Here is a 19,962-nt window from a genome sequence, read left to right on the forward strand (position 1 = left end):
ATTTACATGTGAAGAAAATAGATCATCAGCTAGCAAGCCCAGCGCAGCACATCGTGTATTCAAAACCCAACCCTTCTCGGAGTATTTGCTCGCTCACCTCAAGAAACAAAAACAGGGAGGCAGTATAAAGTAAAAAGAAGGCAGATCACAGCTGTCCAAATAATGTCCCTGGCAATCTTATCCTCCGAAGCGGCGCCAGTGACCAAAACTGCGGTCGGGTTGGCCTGTTTTCCCTGATCAGAGGTGTGTACAGGAGACGAGTGCTTTGGACCTGCTCCAGGCCCGAGTTCAGTGGTAAATTTGCCCGAACCAGGAAGCTCAGGACCGTGCAAAGGTATCGAGATCAGATGACTTGTCAGGGGAGGACAGGGATGCAGTTGGCTTGCTGTCAGCAACCATAGGAGTCTTGTCCTTGGCGCTTGTAACAAACTCAGCAGAAGTGGCAGCTAGTGTGGCAACATTCCCATGATGTCCGGCGTTCCCCGCTTCTCCACCGACTGATCCCCGCGTGGCTGCGGCTGGCTTCCCGGGAACTGTCAAGACGGTGGTAACCGGGTGCTCGCCACAAGCATGACAGACAACGGTGGTGGTGGCGAAGCCATGGGGGTGGTCCCAACAGGGCGCTGACAGTGGGTCTCTTTGCAAGGAGTGGTGATGGTGTAAGTGTGCACTCCTATGCCATCTGCTCCAATAGCGGGAAGAGCAGTAGTGTAGATCAGAGAAGCACCCCCAGCAGAGTGCGCCTGCACGCCATCTGGTCCACCGATAGTGAGGGTAGGAAGGACGCTTGTCACGGTAATAACGGGCCAGGTGCCCGTATAAGTGCAGTTATCCGCATTTGTTGCATGGCCTCGCTCGAATGGGAGCTTAGATGACAAGGCGATTGCAGGGAAGAGAGTGATGAGGCGAAGGAAGATCATGATATGATAAGTGAAGAGTTAGCTTCAGAGAATGTGATGAATAGATTTAAAGATGAACTGGTAAGTGATGATTCCCTAACTACGGTATGATTCCAGTATTTATGGATTTTCTCTGCCAACCATTGTTTTTCTGCCATGATGAATGTTCCTATACGCAAGCAATCTATAGTATCAACCACAAAAGGGCCGAGCACTTGTTGAATCGCAATCTTAACCTAATCAATTCCGATTGCTAACGTGCGGTGACATCCCACCAGCGAAGCTCGCAGCACTCTTGACCAGAGCTGAAAACTTGATATCCCTTAGCCGTCTAAAGATTCCATGGAATGACGCCTTGGTAACAGCCAGTCATATGTGATAAATCAGTATCAACCAGGCTCGCAAAACACCTTCCAAAACCTGAAAGGTTCATATTTCGAATACCCTCAAGGGTTACGTGGAATGATTCTTGCACTGACTAGGAGATCAAACAGACAAGAACTGGACAATACCTGATTCGCCCTGCATAAGTCGCCGAAACAGGAAATAAGAAGACTCATTAAGACTCAAGGATATCAATAAGACGGTTTGAAACTGTGTAGGGACAAAGGGAGCTGAAAGCCATCTTTGAGAAGTGTAACCCTATTGGCTCATCGGTCGCGGCTCAGTCCCCTTGAAGGACTTCCAACCCCATCACCCTGCCATGATGTTAGTTGTCATTCTTGGAGCCCATTCTTTGAGCGACACGACTTACTTGCTTGATTGCATTCAAGGGTTGGAACGCTTTGACTAGCCTGGAGAAACATCTGATCACCACAGAACGTACCAAATTGTATCTATCATGATCGTAACCCAAGGTGAGTACCGAATGCCTTTACCCATCCTGTTGAGAATTCTGTGCCGCTCCAAATACCACAAGATTATGGACTTGAAGGTATGCTTGTAATATCTTGGGTGTGACTTCAGCTGGAAATGCGTTCAGTCAAACACTCACCTTCCTTTTTACATTCCTACCGCAAGATTCTCACCCTCGAACCAGACATCGCCAACAACAAGACAAGACAAACTAACTAAGTAATGGCAAAGAAATGATGTGTTGAAAAGGATTTTCTATAACCATGGTGATCGGGTTATTCTTTGACCCGTCCGCCTCTGGTCGGGAACCAACCATGCATAAATACTAGATCTTCTGCAGTCGTACTTAGAAATCATCACCATCGTCCACAGTCGTTACATTTCATCAATCTACCAGGTTACAAACTCCTTTTTCGTCCCTCACTTCTAAAATGCGTTTCGTCCAGTACGTCCCGGAGCTCTTGCTCTTTTTCCGCCTTTCCCCAAAAGCTCTTGCTATGGAGGTAGAGTATTGCTCAGATGGCCTGTCCGTTGTACATGTACAACCCGAAGTCGTTTTCGAGGTCCAGCCTGTCATTGTGAGCGCTTCCTTCAGTACCAACACCGTTCTTACTGTTGGATGTACTGAAATTCCCGTCACCTGTGCACCGGGAACTTTCGAGACCTCGTTTACTTTGACGGAAACTTGGACCAGATTCTCAAGCGGGTAAGTCCACATTAACCTCTTGGAACTCTGTCTATTAACCGACTATCGATCAGGAAGCCTGAACCGCACTTTACTGGCCCTTATGTCACCGTCACGACCCACGTTCCTGAATCGATCCCGACAACTATCGTTCAACCGCCCAACCCTGGAGACGCTACCAAAACCATCATCATTGTCAACCCACTACCTACTCCAAGCACGACTTTGATTGTGCCATCCATGAAGGTTACAACCACTGTTTTAAGTGGACATAAGTCAACTAGAGTCACGATTCCCCCTTCTGGGACGCATCCAACGGGCATGGATACTGTCATTGAGCCCACGCCCAGTCCTACAAACACGACTTTCACTGTTGTTGTTACCAGTGCCGGCACTTACTTTGAAACGGCAATTGTGACTTCGTCACCCCCAGGAACAGACCCAACTGGCACTTTCATTGACTGGTTGTCCAGTTCCATCACCTCTGTGCATAAGACGACTTCGTCTTACCCAATATCACTTTCGATGTCGACAGTAGTGGCGTCTAGCACGATCATTGGATCCACGGCAACAATAGAGACTACCACCGTATATGCCTCCCCAGACCCGACGTCAGCCAGCCCGAGTACCCCCGAGTCTCATACATCTTCCAAGTCCGAGTGCATCCCATCCGCAACTCCCACGGCCCCATATTGCGAGGTCACCCTTCCAAACAACTGTCGAACCCTCGAGTCAACCAACGGTCATCATCTTACCCCCGTGATTGACGCTTGTATTGTATCACTTGGTCCCTTCGCAAACACCAATATCGCCACCTGCCTCACAGCAACAGTCTCGCAGTTCTCCATCGGAGCAGACATCGTCGGATGTCTCCTCAATGCGCTAGAAGGCGCATGTATCACTAGTCTTCCCGAGCCCTGCACATTGGTTTCTTCTGGCATTGAAGATCCGCATGGTCCTGACCTTGTTGCGAGCGTTGACCTCTGCGCTACTGCTCTGGGTCCCTTCGCATATGGCAATGCCGCCCCTTGTCTCCTTACTGCAGAAATTACCGAGTCCACACAAGCTGCAAGTATCGTCCAATGTTTGCAGAACGCATTTGGCTTTGGACCGGAAAAGGATATCGTCAATGGGAGTGAACGTTGTAATGAGCCGGAACCGTACCCAGCTCCCTACGCCATAGCGTAGTATTCTAAGGGATTTTAAGAGTTATGTAGTTAGATACTGGAAGTTACTGGAACTACAGTAATATAGCTTTATATTAAGAAATAAGCTTATTTATTATCCTCTTTAAACTACAAGCCCTAAGTTAAATCCATCTTCAATGTTATAATCAATAGCAACCTCTTCTAGCAAAGTTAAATCTTTATAAGTTAGGTATAGATGTTATATTAGCTACTGAACTCTAATAATAGTAAATATATATAAACAGCTACTAAGCTATATATAAGGCAACTTCTTCCTTCTTCCATCTTCAACCTTCAATTAACCTAATATAACAAGCTGCTCTTTAGTTAGTTAGTTAAGACTTCGTTATCCAACGCACCAAGCTACTCAGTTAGTCAATCGACCCCGGTTCCTACCCTTTGCTATATATTAATAAATAAGCTTATATTTCTTATTTTTAAGTTAGCTTAATTAAAGTATAGCTATTTTTTATTTTTATTTTAAAAAACCTTTAACGTATTTAATAAGCAAGTACTCTAGTAAAGCAAGTACTCTAAAAATCCCTTAACCTTACATCTAACTATTTAATTAATTAATTCCTAACTACCTAATATATTATAACCCTTAAATAAGGCTAGGATTCTTCTTACTCTTTAGGCTATTTAGAATAACCTTAAACTAAGCCTATAATATACTATAGATATCTATAAAGTTAACTACTTTACTTTATATTACTACTAGATTAGTATTTAATTATAATATAATTTAATACTAAATTTATAGAAGCTATTTAATTAGGAAGAAAATATAATAGTTTAATTTATCCTTAACCTAGATTTGCAAGGATTTCCCTTATAATTATATTTTATAGAAGAAATAGCTAATTCCCTTCTTACTAACTGTAATATACCCCCTATTAGTATACGCTAGGCTTATAACTTTGTTAAGTAATAACTAAAGCTAAAGATATATTTATTTTAAAGATATAACTACTAGAGAGCTAAATATAAAGATCCTATAATTATTTATAGCTAGTTTTAGCTTATAGAGAATATAATTATAAAGTATAGTATCTAATTAGATAATATCTAGAACTTTAATAAGACTAGCTTTATAATAGGTATTATATAGTCTAGAATAGTTATTATAAGCTTAGAAAGGTAAAGGAAATTAAAATTAGTATAGCTAGGAAACTGTAAATAGATTACTGTAATCTAGGTAATTAGTACTAAAGGTTAATTAATCTTAATATTTATTATTAGTATAGGCTAATATTACCTTGCAAATTAATACTAAGAATATAATCTCCCTAGTAATTAGGTTATTATATTAAGCTAAAATAGATAGATAAATAACTAGCTAAGTCTTAACTAGCTAAAGTACTTTAATAAGTCTATAGCTAAGTAATCTATTAATTTCTATTACCTCTTAATCCTTAATAGTTATAAAAGTTATTACTTTATTAAATTTAAAAAATATTATAAAGATAATAAGATTATTACCCTCTGTATACCTACTTATACATCTTATTTACTTTAGCCTCTTAATATTAGGTATTTTATAGTACTTAAGAAGGTATATAGGTAAAAGATAGAGTATTTAATTAAATACTTTATAACCTATATTTCTAAAACTAAGTTCTTTAATACCTTTTACACTGCTTTTAAAGCTACTTTTACTAAAAGCAATATATAAGGAGGCTTTAAAGGAGCTAGGCTTACTCCCTTTAATCCTAATTATATTATTTTAAAGCTTAATATATAGCTATAGACCTTATTACCTCCTAAGGAGGTAGCTAAACCTTCCTTTCCTTAGACTTTAAAGACCTTAATAATAGTAAATAAGGCTTAATCTTAGACTAAATACCTTAAAAGTTAAATTAGAAGGTATTATAATAGCTCTTTAGAGTTAATTATTAAGGCTATTTAGTTTCTTACTAAGGTAGTAAAGAGAACTATATATAAGACTACCCTAATAAGAAATAAGATTTAAAACCTTTAAGAGGGAAATAAAAAGCTAAGCTAGTATTAAAGGTTAAAAAGAACTAAACTATAGAAAGAAAACCCTATAACTATAGAGAAAGTATTATAAGTAATTAATTAAATAGATATTAATATATAGGTAGTAGGCAAGTTATTAAAAAGTAGTAGTTAAGGAAGGTTAGTTAGACTAGGTATTTAATAATATAGTATATATAGTAAGACTAGGTATAATATAAGAACCTATTAGGTAGTTTTAAAGGTATTTAGAAAAGAGTATAGTAAGTAATTTTAATTAATTAAATAGGTTATATTACTTTGATTAGTAATTAAAAGATAATAGCTAGGATTTTTAGAGTACTTGCTTTACTAAAGCACTTGCTTATTAAATACGTTATATAAATATATAATTATAGGAATTAATACCTATATATAATACTTTTACTACCTGCGTATAATCTTATCTGCGTATAACTTTTTTAGCTCTTTAATTAGCTTAGCCCTATTTTTATTAGTATACCTTAACCCTTTTCCTTTAATTAGTTATCCCTTTTACAATCCCTTATATATTAGTTAGCCTTAAAGCTTTAGCAGTATCTAAATTATGCCTTATTTATATCCTACTATTATCTATCCTTAGGCTATAATATAAGTATTACAATAGTTTCTATATATAGAAATAGCTATAACTCTAAGTCTAGGTTATCTTATACCTTAGTACTACCTTAAAAACGTATCTAACTTAATACTTAATATATTTAACTTAGCTAATACTATAACTTTTACCTACCTTTTCTTATAAATCTACTACTACCTTATTAATATTATACTACTTCTTAAAGAAGCTAACTAATATCCTTTACTAGTAGTATACCTAGTATTAGTTAATTATATAGTATTAGGGATATTAATATACTAGATAATATCTTTACTATAATCCCTAATTAATTCTTAACTATACTATTACCTTATTATTTAATACTTAACTTATTATTTAAGCTTTAATATAATTATATAATAATCTTATGTAATAACTTTCTACGTAGAACGTATTAAGATAATATTTATTAAGTACCTATTCCTAGACTAGAAACTAATCCCTTCTAAGACTCTTTCTATAGCTTACCTAAAGTAATATTACTACCTATAGTAACTAAGGAAAACTTCTAGTATACCTTAAGGCTAGTTTAATATATTATTAGTAAAGAGTAAAGGTTAATAAGGAAATCCCTCTAAGTATTTAAGAATATATATAAATAGTAGGAAAGATAGGGATAATTTCCTTTAAATATAGATAAATATAGTTTACCTTTAGTATACTCTCTTTGCAAAAGTTAGCACTTTCTAGTTCCTACTTTATCTATACCTATTCTAATTAAAAGCTCTCCTTTACAGTAATCTAAGTCCCTACCTCTAGATATAATACTAAATCCTCTAATCCTAGGTAACTTAGTTACCTTAGCTAAGGCTTTCTTTAAAAATATTTAACTTTTTACAAAAGAGTATAGTTTTAGTATAGTAAAGTATAATAAGTACTTTTATAAGGGATAAGTAATATAATATTCTATTTAATGTAACTAATATAGGGAACCTTAGCTAAGTAAAAGCTTTAGCCTCTATTAAAGGAAGTTATAAAAGTATAGGTATAAGTAAGTAGTTATTATAAAGGCTCTTAAGGAAGGTAAGTAGTTTCTTTATTAATATAAGAATATAGAATATTATACTTATAATTATCCTTTAAGTAAAAGTTTATTAGCTTATCTATATTATTACTACCTTACTTTTCTAGTATAGGTAACTATTAAATCTACTAGCTAATAAGTTAGGATTTAAGTATAAGATATATAGGCTATTATTAAAGAATAATATCCTAAGTTAATACTTATATAATAGAATATCTATAATACTAAAGCTTAAGTAACCTAGGATATACTTAGAGGCTATATATCTACTACTATATTACTTAAGGAATTTAATAATAAAGAGATTCCTTATATTATAAAGTAGTTACTAGATAAGCCTAATTACCTTTTAGGCCTTATTTAGATATTTTCCTACTGTATTTAGATATAGAAGTAATTTCTAGAGGTAATTAGCTTTAATAATACATATAATACTAACTGCTTTAAGCTTTTACTATTTTAAGTAACTAGGTAGACCTATCTTAGTATAGTATTTAATACTACTTTTAGTCTTATTAATAATAAGTAATAAAAGGGATTTCAGTTTTTAGCTAAAAGTATTTCTACCCTTCTATTAGAATACTTAGTATAATAACTAGCTATTATTATTATAGACTTTAATAACTTAATAAAGGCTACCTTAGATAACTAATTTCCTAAGATCTAGTAATAGCTTTATATTTACTATATTAACTTAAATATTCTTCTTTAGTTAAAGTAAAAATAGGTAAAGAACCTAGAGATAAGCAGTAGCCTAGATATTAGCAAAGTAAATAAACCTACTAAGCCTTAAGCTACTTTAACTTAATATAATTATTTACTTATCTTAGCTACACCTTCCTCTAAAGTTCCTTATACCTATTAAGATATTCTTTAAATATAAAAGTAAGTTCTTTTTACAGAGACTAAAGAAGTCTATAAGAAAGTATAGATTACTCTCTATAAAAAGTTTAATAATTAATACCCTATCCTACAGTATCTTTTTAATACTTATATACTATTCTATACTTAATAGGTATATTACTTTATTTGCAAATACTTAAATTATAGTATCTGCATAACCTTAGGTACAGAGGTAAGTAATAATAATATTAAGAGCTACCTCTTAAATAGGATAAGCTATTTTTACAAGCTAGTATAAGTAATATAGAATATACTATATAATTAAGAATATAATTTTAAAGATACTTATAGAAATAATAAGGTTCTTTAAGATTATAAGTTCCTTAGGTTAAGCTCTAGCTATCTAGGGGAGCTTTAGTCCCTTATATTATTAAAATATCTAAAGCTTATTAATATCTAATACTAACTAGTACATAAGGTACTACCTACTAAAAAGAATCCTAATCCTAGGCTACTTAACCTATATATAGATAAGTATTCTATCTTAACTAAGCTTAGTATACCCTACTACTATATAATTTACTTATATATATACTCTATAAAAGCTTTTACAAAGTAAAATATTTACTTTTACTAGTAACTTTATAAAATATTATCTTAAGATCTATATTATAGAATCCTTAATCTAAAGATTACTATATCTTTTAGAAAGTAACCTAAGAATACTAAGTAAGAAGTACTAATAGATCTTATACCTTTAGTAATATCTTAAGAAAGTAGTTAGCTCTTTATATTTTAACTATAAGCAACTTAGCTATAAGTATCTATATCCTAAAAAAGAAAGTATAGCTACCTACCTAGGAGCTAAAATAAGTTAACTTTAGTATAAGAGAGTAATAGCTAATAAACTTATAATATAATCTATATTAAGGCTAGGAATACTATAGGTATATATATAATTAGGCAAAGGGTATAGGTAAGTATATAAAGAATGAGAAGTTAATAGGAATTAGTATAAATAAATATATCTATATAAGAATAAAATTAGTAATCCTTTTAGTATATTATTTATATTAAATTAAACCTTTTATAACCTCTTTTCTATAGAGATAGTAGGGTTATTAGAGAGATTTATTCCTTACAGGGATAGTAAGAGTAGTAGTAGGGTAGGATATTTTAAACTAATTAAAGAGCTAAAAAAGTTATATGCAGATAAGATTATACATAGGTAGTAAAAGTGTTATACGCAGGTATTAATTCCTATAATTATATTAACTTACTTTTATTTATTATTAGAAAATATAATACTTTATAATATTTAAACTTTACTTTATAATTCTCCTAATATAAACCTAAGTAAAGCTTAATTTAATTTTTAAAAAGCTTTTACTATTATAAAAAATAAATATAATTTAAGCATAACTAATTATATTAATATTTATAAAGTAATAATATGTTTTTATTAATATATATATAATAAAGTAAAATATCCTTAGTTAAAATATTTCTATTTTTAATTCTTAACTTTTTAACTAATAAGTCTAGTAAAAGAATATTATTTACAGAAGGGAATTTATTTAAGCGTGGTAGTAGATGTAACAGCGCCAGAGTGTTTCCAATCACTGGGATGATCCGTGTCATGTAGGATCTCACGCTGGCTATCACCGTCGTCTGAGTCAATGCGGGCTGGGTCGGGCATGTTGACGTATTTCCGGCGACCCATTTCAAAGTCGTTTCTGCCGCTGATACCAGGGCCGCTGCTGTCACCGCCGGAGTGAGCCTTGGGACCGGAGCTGCGACCGAAACTGCCAAAGGGCAGGAATTTAATGAGAGGACGGAAGGCGACCAGTGAGGCAGTCAAGATAGAAAGACCAAACTCGAGAACGGAGCTAAAAGGGATGTATGTTAGCAAAGGTGACTTGAGTAACCTGTGATGTAGACTTACTAAATGAATGACTCAAGCTGGTAGTCCAATGCCTCGGGAATACTCTTGGCGTTGACGATCTGAACAAGACTCTTCATACGGATGATACTGATGATTACCGTTGAAGCACCAAGTCCAAGCAGTATTATAGTCGCAACCTTGGTCCTGGTGCCCATCTGCAGTCCTTTGAGGAGGAACACAGGCAGGACAGCATAGAACAGCGCAGATGCAATATCCAAGGAAGCCACAGCGAAGCCCAAGCCCGCCAACTGCTTAGAGGTAAGACACTTGCCAGCGCCATCACCCCAAACAGCTTTCAGAGGGATACACTGGAAGACATCTACTAAGAGACATCCTAGTGCATAAATGAAGATGAAAACCATGGTCCCCAGGAGAAGCTTTTGAGTGCGAGGCCAGCCCTGCACAAGACGATACAGAACCAGTGCAACACTGATACGTACAATGGGAAAGCCAGCGACGTATGTTATTTGCGCGACAGTGAAGTATCGTTGCGACTCCATGAGGTTGTAGTTGGCCATACCGGCGATGACCTCGGGGTCTGTTATGCCGAAGCCGAAGTTGAGAGAAACGAATGTGAAGGCGCACATGAGAGTAAATGCTACCATTGCTACTGCGATGACATAGTCGTCGTATCCGAGGGTTGTGAGTTTGGTTCGGACAGCGAGACGGGCGAGGACGACGAAGCCGTCGATGCCAATGAAGGCGGCCATCACAGGGCCGAGACTATCGCGAACAGCCATTGTCTGTTGGCCAATTGTTAGAGATTTATCGAGTGTTGATAGTGATAAACTTTACACTTACAATTGAAGGAGGTTGTTCAACGAGAGCTAAAGACGGCAACTAAACTAGCGTCCGGGCGGGATAGTCGAGTCTTATTTAGTCTTCATATTGCCATACAAAGAACAAAGACATTCAACTTGGAAAAGAGCGACACTTTCGACCTGAAGATTTTTTGATTTGTTCCTTGTCCCCTGCATGATTGCTTTCATCCCCCTGTGCAATGGCAACTGTGCCGCAACGGCTGAGCGGGTAACAGGGGGGATAATGTCTCCGCGTGGGTCTGAGCCGAGAGAACTTGTGGAGGACTTTCATTGCGACAACCATTGGATCAAATGCCTTGTTCTCTCCGGCCGCTAGCAAATGGTTTCCGTTGAGACGACTCCGTTGCTCATCTGTCATTTGCGCTAGTGGTGATCAGCAAGTTTTGCAAAAGCAATAGCGTCTAGGGCACAAGTTTGTCAAGTTCTCAATATGATATAAATTCCTTGAAAAATGATGAAAACCTGTTGGGCCGAGGTCTGTTGGTACTGTAACATCGTGTTTTCCCCGTAATTATCTGGGGCTGAATCCATGTTTTGTATCACCAAAAACTGCCGTACGCACCCATCTACCGGTACGGTGTTGGTCGCGAAATACTGCATTGGGAGTACAACGCGGTTGAATCCTGGGATCAATCTCAATGTTTCTGCATGTATAACATCGCTTGACGCGGCTGCGATCGCGTGAGAGTTCGCCGAGACGTCCCACAAGGCGAACGGGTTCAATTGATCATCAGCGCTGACAATGCACGGATGACTCGGCAAATTCGCAACGTTCGCCTGTAGAAATTAGAGGCGTTTTTAATTGCATAATTCTTCAGCCGTTCCAGCACATGATTGACATGTCAACATAATGCCATTCGTCAATGCTATTCGTCAAACCAGTGCCCGAAGAACCTCACTTTGCTTTTTTGTTCAAGCCCTCGTAACATCACCCTGTTGGCGTCACATTTCTTGAAGAAACTCACAATTGAAACATGACCGCCACCCGGTATTATTTGCGAACATGGTCCGAAGGCAAATACGCGGGAGGATCCTTGGTCCGGAACCTTCCTCCGCGTCCTGTAAGCTTAGACCCAACGGTGCGACGCACTCAATGTGGAGAGGATTGTCGCAAAGACAGGATTCTTTCGTCAGGCACATGCATAACCGAGATACTCAGCCCACATGTACCAATGCCCCCGGCTTCCTCTTCTTCAAGTCATAATTTTCTCATGTTCCCGGTGAGATTGTTGGCCATGATAGGAAATAGAGAGCCGTTGGGACGGGACAGGATTTATCTGCTGTTGGTTATGTAAATGTTACAGACTGTATAACAAGTAACCTCTTTCCCCTTCCCCCCGTAACCTCGTATTTCTTCTTTTCCACCTTAACTTTCTTTTTTCCTCATCATCCAGTGTTTTATTGGATCGTCTGGTGCTTGACTTGAATCACAATCACATCACAACCACGCATAACATAATGGCCACTACTCAAATCTTCCCCAGTTCTACCCAGGACATCACCACCGATTGGCTCTCCCCCAAGATCGGCGTTAAGAATGCCACGCTCCAGCTAAACAACACCATCGGTGGAACTGCCACGCTGGTTCTCCTCACAGCCACACCTGAGGGAGACGAGGCCAAGCCAGTACGCATTTGCATCAAGGGTGGCTTCAACCCTGCCATGCTGGCCCAGTTCCCCTTCATCCTCTCACTCTACAATCGCGAGGTCGACTTCTATAACAATTTGGCCCCTCGCGTGCCCCATCTCAATGTACCTCGCAAATTGTGGGCCGAGAAAAGTGACAACAACGCCATCCTTATTATGGAGGACCTTGCTGCCGCAAACTTTGCCTTTGCTGACCCTGTCGATACCTGGTCTGTCGATCGCGTCAAGAAGACTGTGGAGCATTTTGCTGCTCTGCATGCTGCGACATGGGGCGTCGAAGCCTCCACCGTTCCTTGGTTGGACAGCCATTATGAGGTATCAGTACTGAGTCTTTGTAGCATGTGGGATGCCATTGTCCTCGGTGAAGACCGCCCTCCCGTTCCTGCATACATGAAGGACCAGAAGCGTATGACTGCTGCCATCACCAAATGGTTCGCTACCCGAAACCCCAGGTTTCAGTGTATTCTTCACGGCGACGCCCATATCGGTAACATGGCCTGGTCCGAAGAACAAGATACACCAATGCTTGTCGACTGGCAGGTTATCCACATCGGCTCGTGCTTCACTGACATCGCCTACTTCACCATGACTGCCCTAACAGTCGAAGACCGTCGTGCGCACGAGATGGAGGTTCTAGACCACTACCTCGCTAAACTGCACGAATTTGGCGGACCAAAACTCTCGAGGGACGACCCTGAGGTCATGGCCGAGTACCGCAAGTCTTTGATGGCAGGCTACTCCTGGAATCTCTGCCCCTACACCATGCAGACAAAGGAAAGAGTGTGGGCCATCGTGTCCCGCATGGTTCCCGCCATGGAGGACCATAACCCGGTCGAACTGTTGGAAGCAGAGTAAACGTTTAATTTAATAGTAATAGTTTATAATGATGCTGAGTTGGAAGGAAAGATTTAGGTAATAGTTTCTAGTAGCGGCACTTCTATAATAGGATCTACAAACTTCATCCCTGTCTTCTTGCCGCAATTGGTCGTAAACACTCCTTGGCGAGATCTAGATATTAAGGCTATCCTCGTATGCACTGACATTTGGACACTATGCCCTACAGCCTGGGCTAGTATACGTGAACATAAGGCTAAATCTGTTGGTTGATGTCCGAGCGCAAGTTATGATCATAAAGATCAGCATGAAGCGACGGCATTGAAGACCCTGATTGACAGTATCAACTACTCATAAACTGTAATTAATAGTTTCTGATGATGATACCGAAATTGACTCGGTGGCCGAGCCATACCGGATGCCAATCTCTCGGCCGGCAGATATCAACAAGATCGGGCCGGCAACTGTCATACTCCAATTAATTTACATCAATACAATGCTGCAGATGTTAGCTTACGCGTACTCATCTTATATTGATCCAGTGATGATTGATGCGAGATGTTTATTGTTGGTTATCGAGATCGCGCAGTAAGGTAGATATACAAGTTTTTGCCGCAACAAATTTGCCTAAGCTACACCGTAATTGAAAGGACGTGATTTTGTAATGGACTTCCCCTAAAATTTACACGAGCCAAAGATAAGATAAGATGGTGCTCGATAAGATATAAGCCGATAAAACCGATAAGACGATAGGATAATATTCCGCTGCAGGGTATCTTTACTTCTCACAATCACAAACACCTGATTTCTCCAGATTGAACAGCTGTTATGCTACTCAGGACATCTCGAAATCTTAGCTGGCTGTAAAGTAAGATGAAGCTCAAAGAGAAATATCGCTGGCAGCTATTTGACAATTTAGTACTTTCACAGCTTATGGTTTATCTTTTTGAGAAACAATATGTACCGTAAAGTGCAAGGATTTGTTCCCTTTAATCCACGATCTCATTCCTTCGAACAGCAAAACACTTTACAGACCACTGCCTAGGATTGATTTGAACTCACAATTAACTGCTGAACGGCAATAGAGGATCGGGACATTAAAATGAGTGTTTTTGGTCCGTACTTAGAACGCTCAAGAGGGATGTCAATACCCCCACTTGACCCCAACCCCCAAAGGTACCACAATACAAGCATCATGTACCAAGACATGGATCTCTGTGGTCTTCGTCTCACATGGCTCTCGATAGATCATGATTCACAGAAACCGCTTGTTCGGAACTTGTGTATGTTATTAGATCTATGGAAAGCGCTGCAATTTGAGCTGTGTTTCTATGTCCAGAATAAAGACGCCAGATTCAATTGATTGATCTTGCTGTGTAAAAATCGACCCAAACGACACCACTCCAACTCAACCTACCAACCGAGGAAGAAAACACCAAAATGGCAATTCATTCAAGTCATGCTAACCCCAGAAAACATACCATTGCGGAAGGACCCTACTCTTAGCCAACCTCGATCATTAACCGTAATTACCGGAACATCTCTTTCCATCAATCAGCATCTTCCAGTCTCATGACCGCTTAATTCCCCCAAGAGCGCAAACACTGCTATTGGTGCTATTTGGTAGTCCGGAGCAGGGATTCCCCGCGTTAACCACAAACTAAGCTACAGCGTCGTTCATCACCGACAGGGACTTAGATGCAAAGAGGGAAAAACAGCGCAGATATTTAGGATATATATACCATGAGTAGAGACCATTCTCTAAGCCATTGGTACCTGTGCTTCTCATCATTCCTTCCGCCGTCAATATGAAGCTCTCCTCAGCTATCTGCTGCGTCTTCGCGACTCTCACCGTCGCCTTCCCTTCAGACTATCTCAAGATCGCAACATGGGGTGTTGAGGGTTATGCAAAGGATAACCCCATCGGCGTAACCACGGGCGGCAAGGGTGGCAAGACAGTCACCGTCACAACAGCCGAGGAGCTTGTCGAGGCTGTGAAGGGTAATGCACCCAAGATCGTCAAGCTCAAGGGCAAAGTCGTTCTTCCTGCTCGTCTCGCCGTTGGATCCAACACCTCTCTCATCGGCGTTGGGCTGTCTGCTCATATCACCGGCAAGGGATTGAACGTGTACAATGGTGATAATGTCATCATTCAGAACCTCAAGATCACCGAGATCTTGGATAATGATTGTATTACCATTCGAAACAGTACCCGTGTTTGGGTTGACCACAATGAGTTCTCTTCCGACATTGACGGTGGCCCTGATAAATACGTGAGTTCAGATCTACTCCTGTGGAAGTTGATGATAGCTAATTGTCGTAGGACGGACAAGTTGACATCATCCGCGCCTCGGACTTTATCACCGTCTCATGGAACTACTTCCACGACCACTGGAAGTCTTCCCTCGTAGGCAACGACGATACTTTCCGTGACCTCGACTTTGGCCATCTTCACGTTACATACCATCACAACTACTGGAGACACATGGGTACCCGTGGACCTGCTGGACGATTCGGTCATCAGCACGTGTACAACAACCTCTACGAGGACTTCCTGTACCAAGCCATCCACAGTCGATCCGATAACCAGGTAAGCTCCACTCCACCAAATTATCCACGACAGAGAACTAACAGCGATAGGTCCTTGTCGAAGGCAATGTCTTCCGTGGCAACACCAGCGAAGCGCTCAGCACTTACGGTCTGGTCATCCCCATGGACTCGCCCAACACTTGCGTTTGTGGTGATGAGGAGCTCGATGGCTTTGCTAACCTTGGAGCAAGTACGTAACCCCAATCCACGATCTGAAGATGTGAAGCTAATTATTGTACAGAGAACGACTGGGGCAATGCTGGAGTTAACATCACGCAGAAGGGTGACTTTTACAAGGCTGATTACAAGTTCAAGTTGACTCCTCTTAAGCTTGTCCCTGCTGTGGTCAAGCTTGGCGCTGGTATTGGAAGAATCTGGTAGATTGAAGGCGGGATTACCTAACCCACGCCCGTTGAATCTTGGTGGGTATATAATTTTATCATGAATCTGTGTTGTTAACCATCGGGCGATATCACGAGACTTGCCCCGAGGGACAATTAAGTTTACTTCTAGCATGTTCTGTTCATGGTCGCCTTATGGAATTTGTCTAATGTGTTGCATTATATACGTGGCCAAAAGTAAGATGTAAGGTCCAAGGTTTATCACGTCCCAAGAAATGCAATCATTGGAGTCATGATGCTTAAAAGAAAAATTGTATTGGTTGAAAAAAGCTTATGCTGAACAAGACATGTAACCACGTATCTAGTGGCGCTGGCGTTGGAGATGTACCATTGAGATCCAACCAAAGATCAACATGGCTCGGCATTGGATATGTCCCTGAAGGGTAAGATACAACCTTCTTTTCCCCAGTCGAGACCGAGAATGTGAATGGACAATCACGCGGTAGTGCGTTAACCCAGGGAGTCTGTGGTTAAAGTTGGCCTTTAAGTCTAAGCGAAACTCAGCAAGTTCAGATCACATCTTGCAAAGTTAAACAGGCGGCCCTGACTATTGCATCCAGGAGTAAAGAGAAAAACTTGGAAAAAGTTTTCTATTTAATCCCCGGTCGCGCACAAACCAATTCTGTAAACCGGTACCAACTTCCCACCTTGACCCATCATGAAGACCCCCTTCCTTGCGTTGGCAGCCCTCTTGGCCACCACGGCCTACGGCGATCTTCTTGATCCCCTTCCCGAATCAGCCAGTAAGAAGGAGCTCCGCTTCCAACCTCTCATGGACTTTGACCACGACGGCTGCTACGCCACGGCCGCCATCGGCCGAGAGGGCAAGATGAACCCCGGTCTCTCACATATTGAGGCCTCGGTCTCGCATGGCTGCCGCGATGGTCGGCTCCAGTTCAGCAACGCCTACTCTCGCAAGCGCTGTAACCACGGGTACTGTGCTATCATGTACGAGTATTACTTTGAGAAGGATCTCGCTGGGGCTTTCACTGGGCATCGACATCAATTTGAGAATGTTGTCGTGTTCACCAAGGGCAACAAGATTGTTCGTGTGGCTGCCACGGAACGCGGCAACGTAGGTACATCTTCCACCATCGTTTGAATCTACTGACAGTAGTCTATAGAAGGAGTACAAGTACAGGTTGAACTGCTACGGGAGCACATGCAAAATCCCCATGTTGAACGGCCATCCTCTGGTCGTCTACCACAAAGTCAGATGGGACATGCACGAAATCCGCTTCGCCAAGGAGAAGCGCCATTCCGATGAAGGATCAACAAGCCACGACATCGAAGAACCGGAAAATGAGACTGGAAAGTGGTTCCGCAGTCCGTTGATCGGATATGATGATTGGGATGACGACGAGCTCCTGGCAAGGTACCTCCAGTTCCATGACAAGTGGAACAAGCCGCATATCCGTGATAAGACATTTGGACACGCGCTCAAAAAGGCGGCTGGCAGTTTCAAGGCTGTTCCTGGGTTTGATCCTTACCAGGTGAAAAACGATGAGGACGACGATGAGGTTGTGGTCGCCGTGAAGTCAAAGCATGATTAAGGATCTGGATATGAGATCAAGAGGGAGTGTGTCAGCGTCTGACATCTTGAAGATCAAGGCAAGCTTCAGCATCAGATTGCCATGAGGAGATGAAGTAGTAGAAGATTAGGTTTCTGTCAATTGAAACTCTTATCTCTTGTATGTGACCTAAACAAAATTCATATGGTGAAGGCTCCAGCATGTGACTCTCATATCAGACCCAAATATTTGTGACGTTACGCTGTCAAGATGCAGCAGGGATAAGACGCAAGTTTGACATGAACCATTGTGGAGCTGGTGTTCCATTGCCCACCTGAACATTCCATCAATTACCAGACATTCGACATCAAATTGTGACCATGAAATGAGACATTATCTCAATGATTGGTCAATTGAAAACATCGTCATGGAAATAAACACGGCTTAAAATGACGTTCGTTAGTGACAGACTAGGCTTATCTTAGTGGCTTCACCCGCGTTGCCTTGATTCTTATCCATTCTTATCTCCAAGCCTCTGTACGTCATCGATTCAATCGGTCGATCCCGCGTCTACGTCTACCCCGGTTATTCAGGAACAAACAAATCTGTGACTTTTCCATCTTGTTTTTTCTGGTGCTCCAACTCTCGCGCCTCATCCGCAATGCCTTCTCCTCTGCGCGCCATTGCGGCCGCAGCTTTACCCTCAATCGCTCTCTCGTCCGTCATTCAACAGCCCATCAACACCTTCGACCACACCCAAGGCTACCAATTCGATCCCCTTCTGCATCTCCCCGGTATCTCTCCCTACTTCGACGCGGTAGGCTTTGGCCTCTCGCACGCCGCCCCAGAAGGCTGCACCGTCACGGCAGCATCGTACCTCATCCGCCATGCCGCAATCTACGCCAACGACGCAGAATACGAAGATTATATCCAACCCTTCCTCTACAAGCTCGAGAAGCATCGCGGTGACTTCTCTGGACCGTTAGAGTTCTTGAATAAGTGGTACTCTCCAATTGAAGAGGACAAGCTCGAAGATGTAACCCCATCTGGAAAGGTGGATGCCAAGAAAGTCGGCAAGCATCTCGTGAAGCGATACAAACACCTTGCTTCTTCTGTAAAACGCGTTATCGCGGATACAAAGTCGCGCACGTACGATACTGCAAAGGCGTTTCTGCAAGCTTTCCCAGAAGATGGAAATATTGAGATTACGAGGTTCAATAAGAAGGAGTTGAACAACGGTACAAGGGCTCTTCTTCCCCATAAGGCCTGTTCCAAGTTTTCCAAATCGCCTGGCACAGATCAACAGAATGAGTTTGTCAAGAACTATGCTTCTGCTGTCTCAAAGCGCCTGCGCCCTTATACGCCCGAGGATTATGAGCTTGCGCCCAAGGATGTTTTTGCTCTTCAGTCTATTTGCGGTTATGAGTCTGCCATTCGAGGAAAGAAGTCGCCAATCTGTGGATTATTCTCTGATGCGGAGTGGCTATCCTATGAGTACGCTTGGGATATGAAGTACGCGCATATGGTTGGTCCTTTCAACCCACTGTCCAATTATCTCGGCTTTCCATGGTTGCACTCCCAATCCAAGCTGTTCGACAACATCGATGAAAAGTCTGATCTCAAGGACGAACAGTCGTCCGGCTGGCCCAAGGAGCAACGTCTGTTTTTCTACTTCACCCACCGCGAAGTCCCACCCTTCGTCGCCACAGCACTGGGCATCTTCAACTCCTCATCGCACGAAGGCTACGACGAGTTCCCTACTACACACGTCAATCACGTTCGCGCCTGGAAGATGTCTGATTTGATTCCCTTCTTGGGTCATGTCGGTATGGAGAAGATGACTTGCGAACGACCTGACACTAAGGGTAAGGGCGAGGAGTTTATCAGGTTCATTGCCAATACTGCGCCTCGCCCTCTACCGCTTTGCCAGAGTGGACCAGGTGCCAGTTGTCCGTTCAAGGAGTTCAAGAAGATTGTCAGCGCGGGTATGGATAAGTACGGCGATTTTGACGGGGTTTGTGAGAATGAGAAGAATGATGAGTTGTAATGTGGTAATTTTAGGTTGCATAGTAAATTGTATGAATAGTAGTTAACCATGTGTGTT

The 19,962-nt window shown here is 40.8% G+C and overlaps 7 protein-coding genes across 7 annotated transcripts; 5 read left to right on the forward strand and 2 right to left on the reverse strand.

Moving 5' to 3' along the window:
- Positions 1-318: 318 nt before the first annotated feature.
- Positions 319-920, reverse strand: FIESC28_09210 (uncharacterized protein; the record flags this gene model as incomplete). The annotated part of the gene is made up of 2 exons (XM_031163347.1): positions 319-533; positions 629-920. 2 exons carry the CDS (start codon positions 918-920, stop codon positions 319-321), a joined length of 507 nt encoding a protein of 168 aa, XP_031012604.1.
- Positions 921-2,185: 1,265 nt separating this feature from the next.
- On the forward strand, positions 2,186-3,627 carry FIESC28_09211 (uncharacterized protein; the record flags this gene model as incomplete). The annotated part of the gene is made up of 2 exons (XM_031163348.1): positions 2,186-2,460; positions 2,514-3,627. 2 exons carry the CDS (start codon positions 2,186-2,188, stop codon positions 3,625-3,627), a joined length of 1,389 nt encoding a protein of 462 aa, XP_031012605.1.
- A 6,056-nt stretch (positions 3,628-9,683) lies between these two features.
- On the reverse strand, positions 9,684-10,795 carry FIESC28_09212 (uncharacterized protein; the record flags this gene model as incomplete). Its single annotated transcript, XM_031163349.1, has 2 exons — positions 9,684-9,999; positions 10,056-10,795. 2 exons carry the CDS (start codon positions 10,793-10,795, stop codon positions 9,684-9,686), a joined length of 1,056 nt encoding a protein of 351 aa, XP_031012606.1.
- A 1,539-nt stretch (positions 10,796-12,334) lies between these two features.
- Positions 12,335-13,378, forward strand: FIESC28_09213 (uncharacterized protein; the record flags this gene model as incomplete). Its single annotated transcript, XM_031163350.1, has 1 exon — positions 12,335-13,378. One exon carries the CDS (start codon positions 12,335-12,337, stop codon positions 13,376-13,378), a length of 1,044 nt encoding a protein of 347 aa, XP_031012607.1.
- Positions 13,379-15,165: 1,787 nt separating this feature from the next.
- Positions 15,166-16,327, forward strand: FIESC28_09214 (uncharacterized protein; the record flags this gene model as incomplete). Its single annotated transcript, XM_031163351.1, has 4 exons — positions 15,166-15,630; positions 15,681-15,947; positions 15,998-16,136; positions 16,188-16,327. 4 exons carry the CDS (start codon positions 15,166-15,168, stop codon positions 16,325-16,327), a joined length of 1,011 nt encoding a protein of 336 aa, XP_031012608.1.
- Positions 16,328-17,005: 678 nt separating this feature from the next.
- On the forward strand, positions 17,006-17,900 carry FIESC28_09215 (uncharacterized protein; the record flags this gene model as incomplete). The annotated part of the gene is made up of 2 exons (XM_031163352.1): positions 17,006-17,422; positions 17,472-17,900. The coding sequence occupies 2 exons, from the start codon at positions 17,006-17,008 to the stop codon at positions 17,898-17,900; spliced, it is 846 nt and encodes a 281-aa protein (XP_031012609.1).
- A 619-nt stretch (positions 17,901-18,519) lies between these two features.
- On the forward strand, positions 18,520-19,905 carry FIESC28_09216 (uncharacterized protein; the record flags this gene model as incomplete). Its single annotated transcript, XM_031163353.1, has 1 exon — positions 18,520-19,905. One exon carries the CDS (start codon positions 18,520-18,522, stop codon positions 19,903-19,905), a length of 1,386 nt encoding a protein of 461 aa, XP_031012610.1.
- Positions 19,906-19,962: the final 57 nt, after the last annotated feature.

This window comes from Fusarium coffeatum (assembly GCF_003316985.1).
Source record: "Fusarium coffeatum strain FIESC_28 chromosome Unknown BRIP53273_contig_232, whole genome shotgun sequence".
NCBI classification, from domain to species: Eukaryota; Fungi; Ascomycota; class Sordariomycetes; order Hypocreales; family Nectriaceae; genus Fusarium; species Fusarium coffeatum.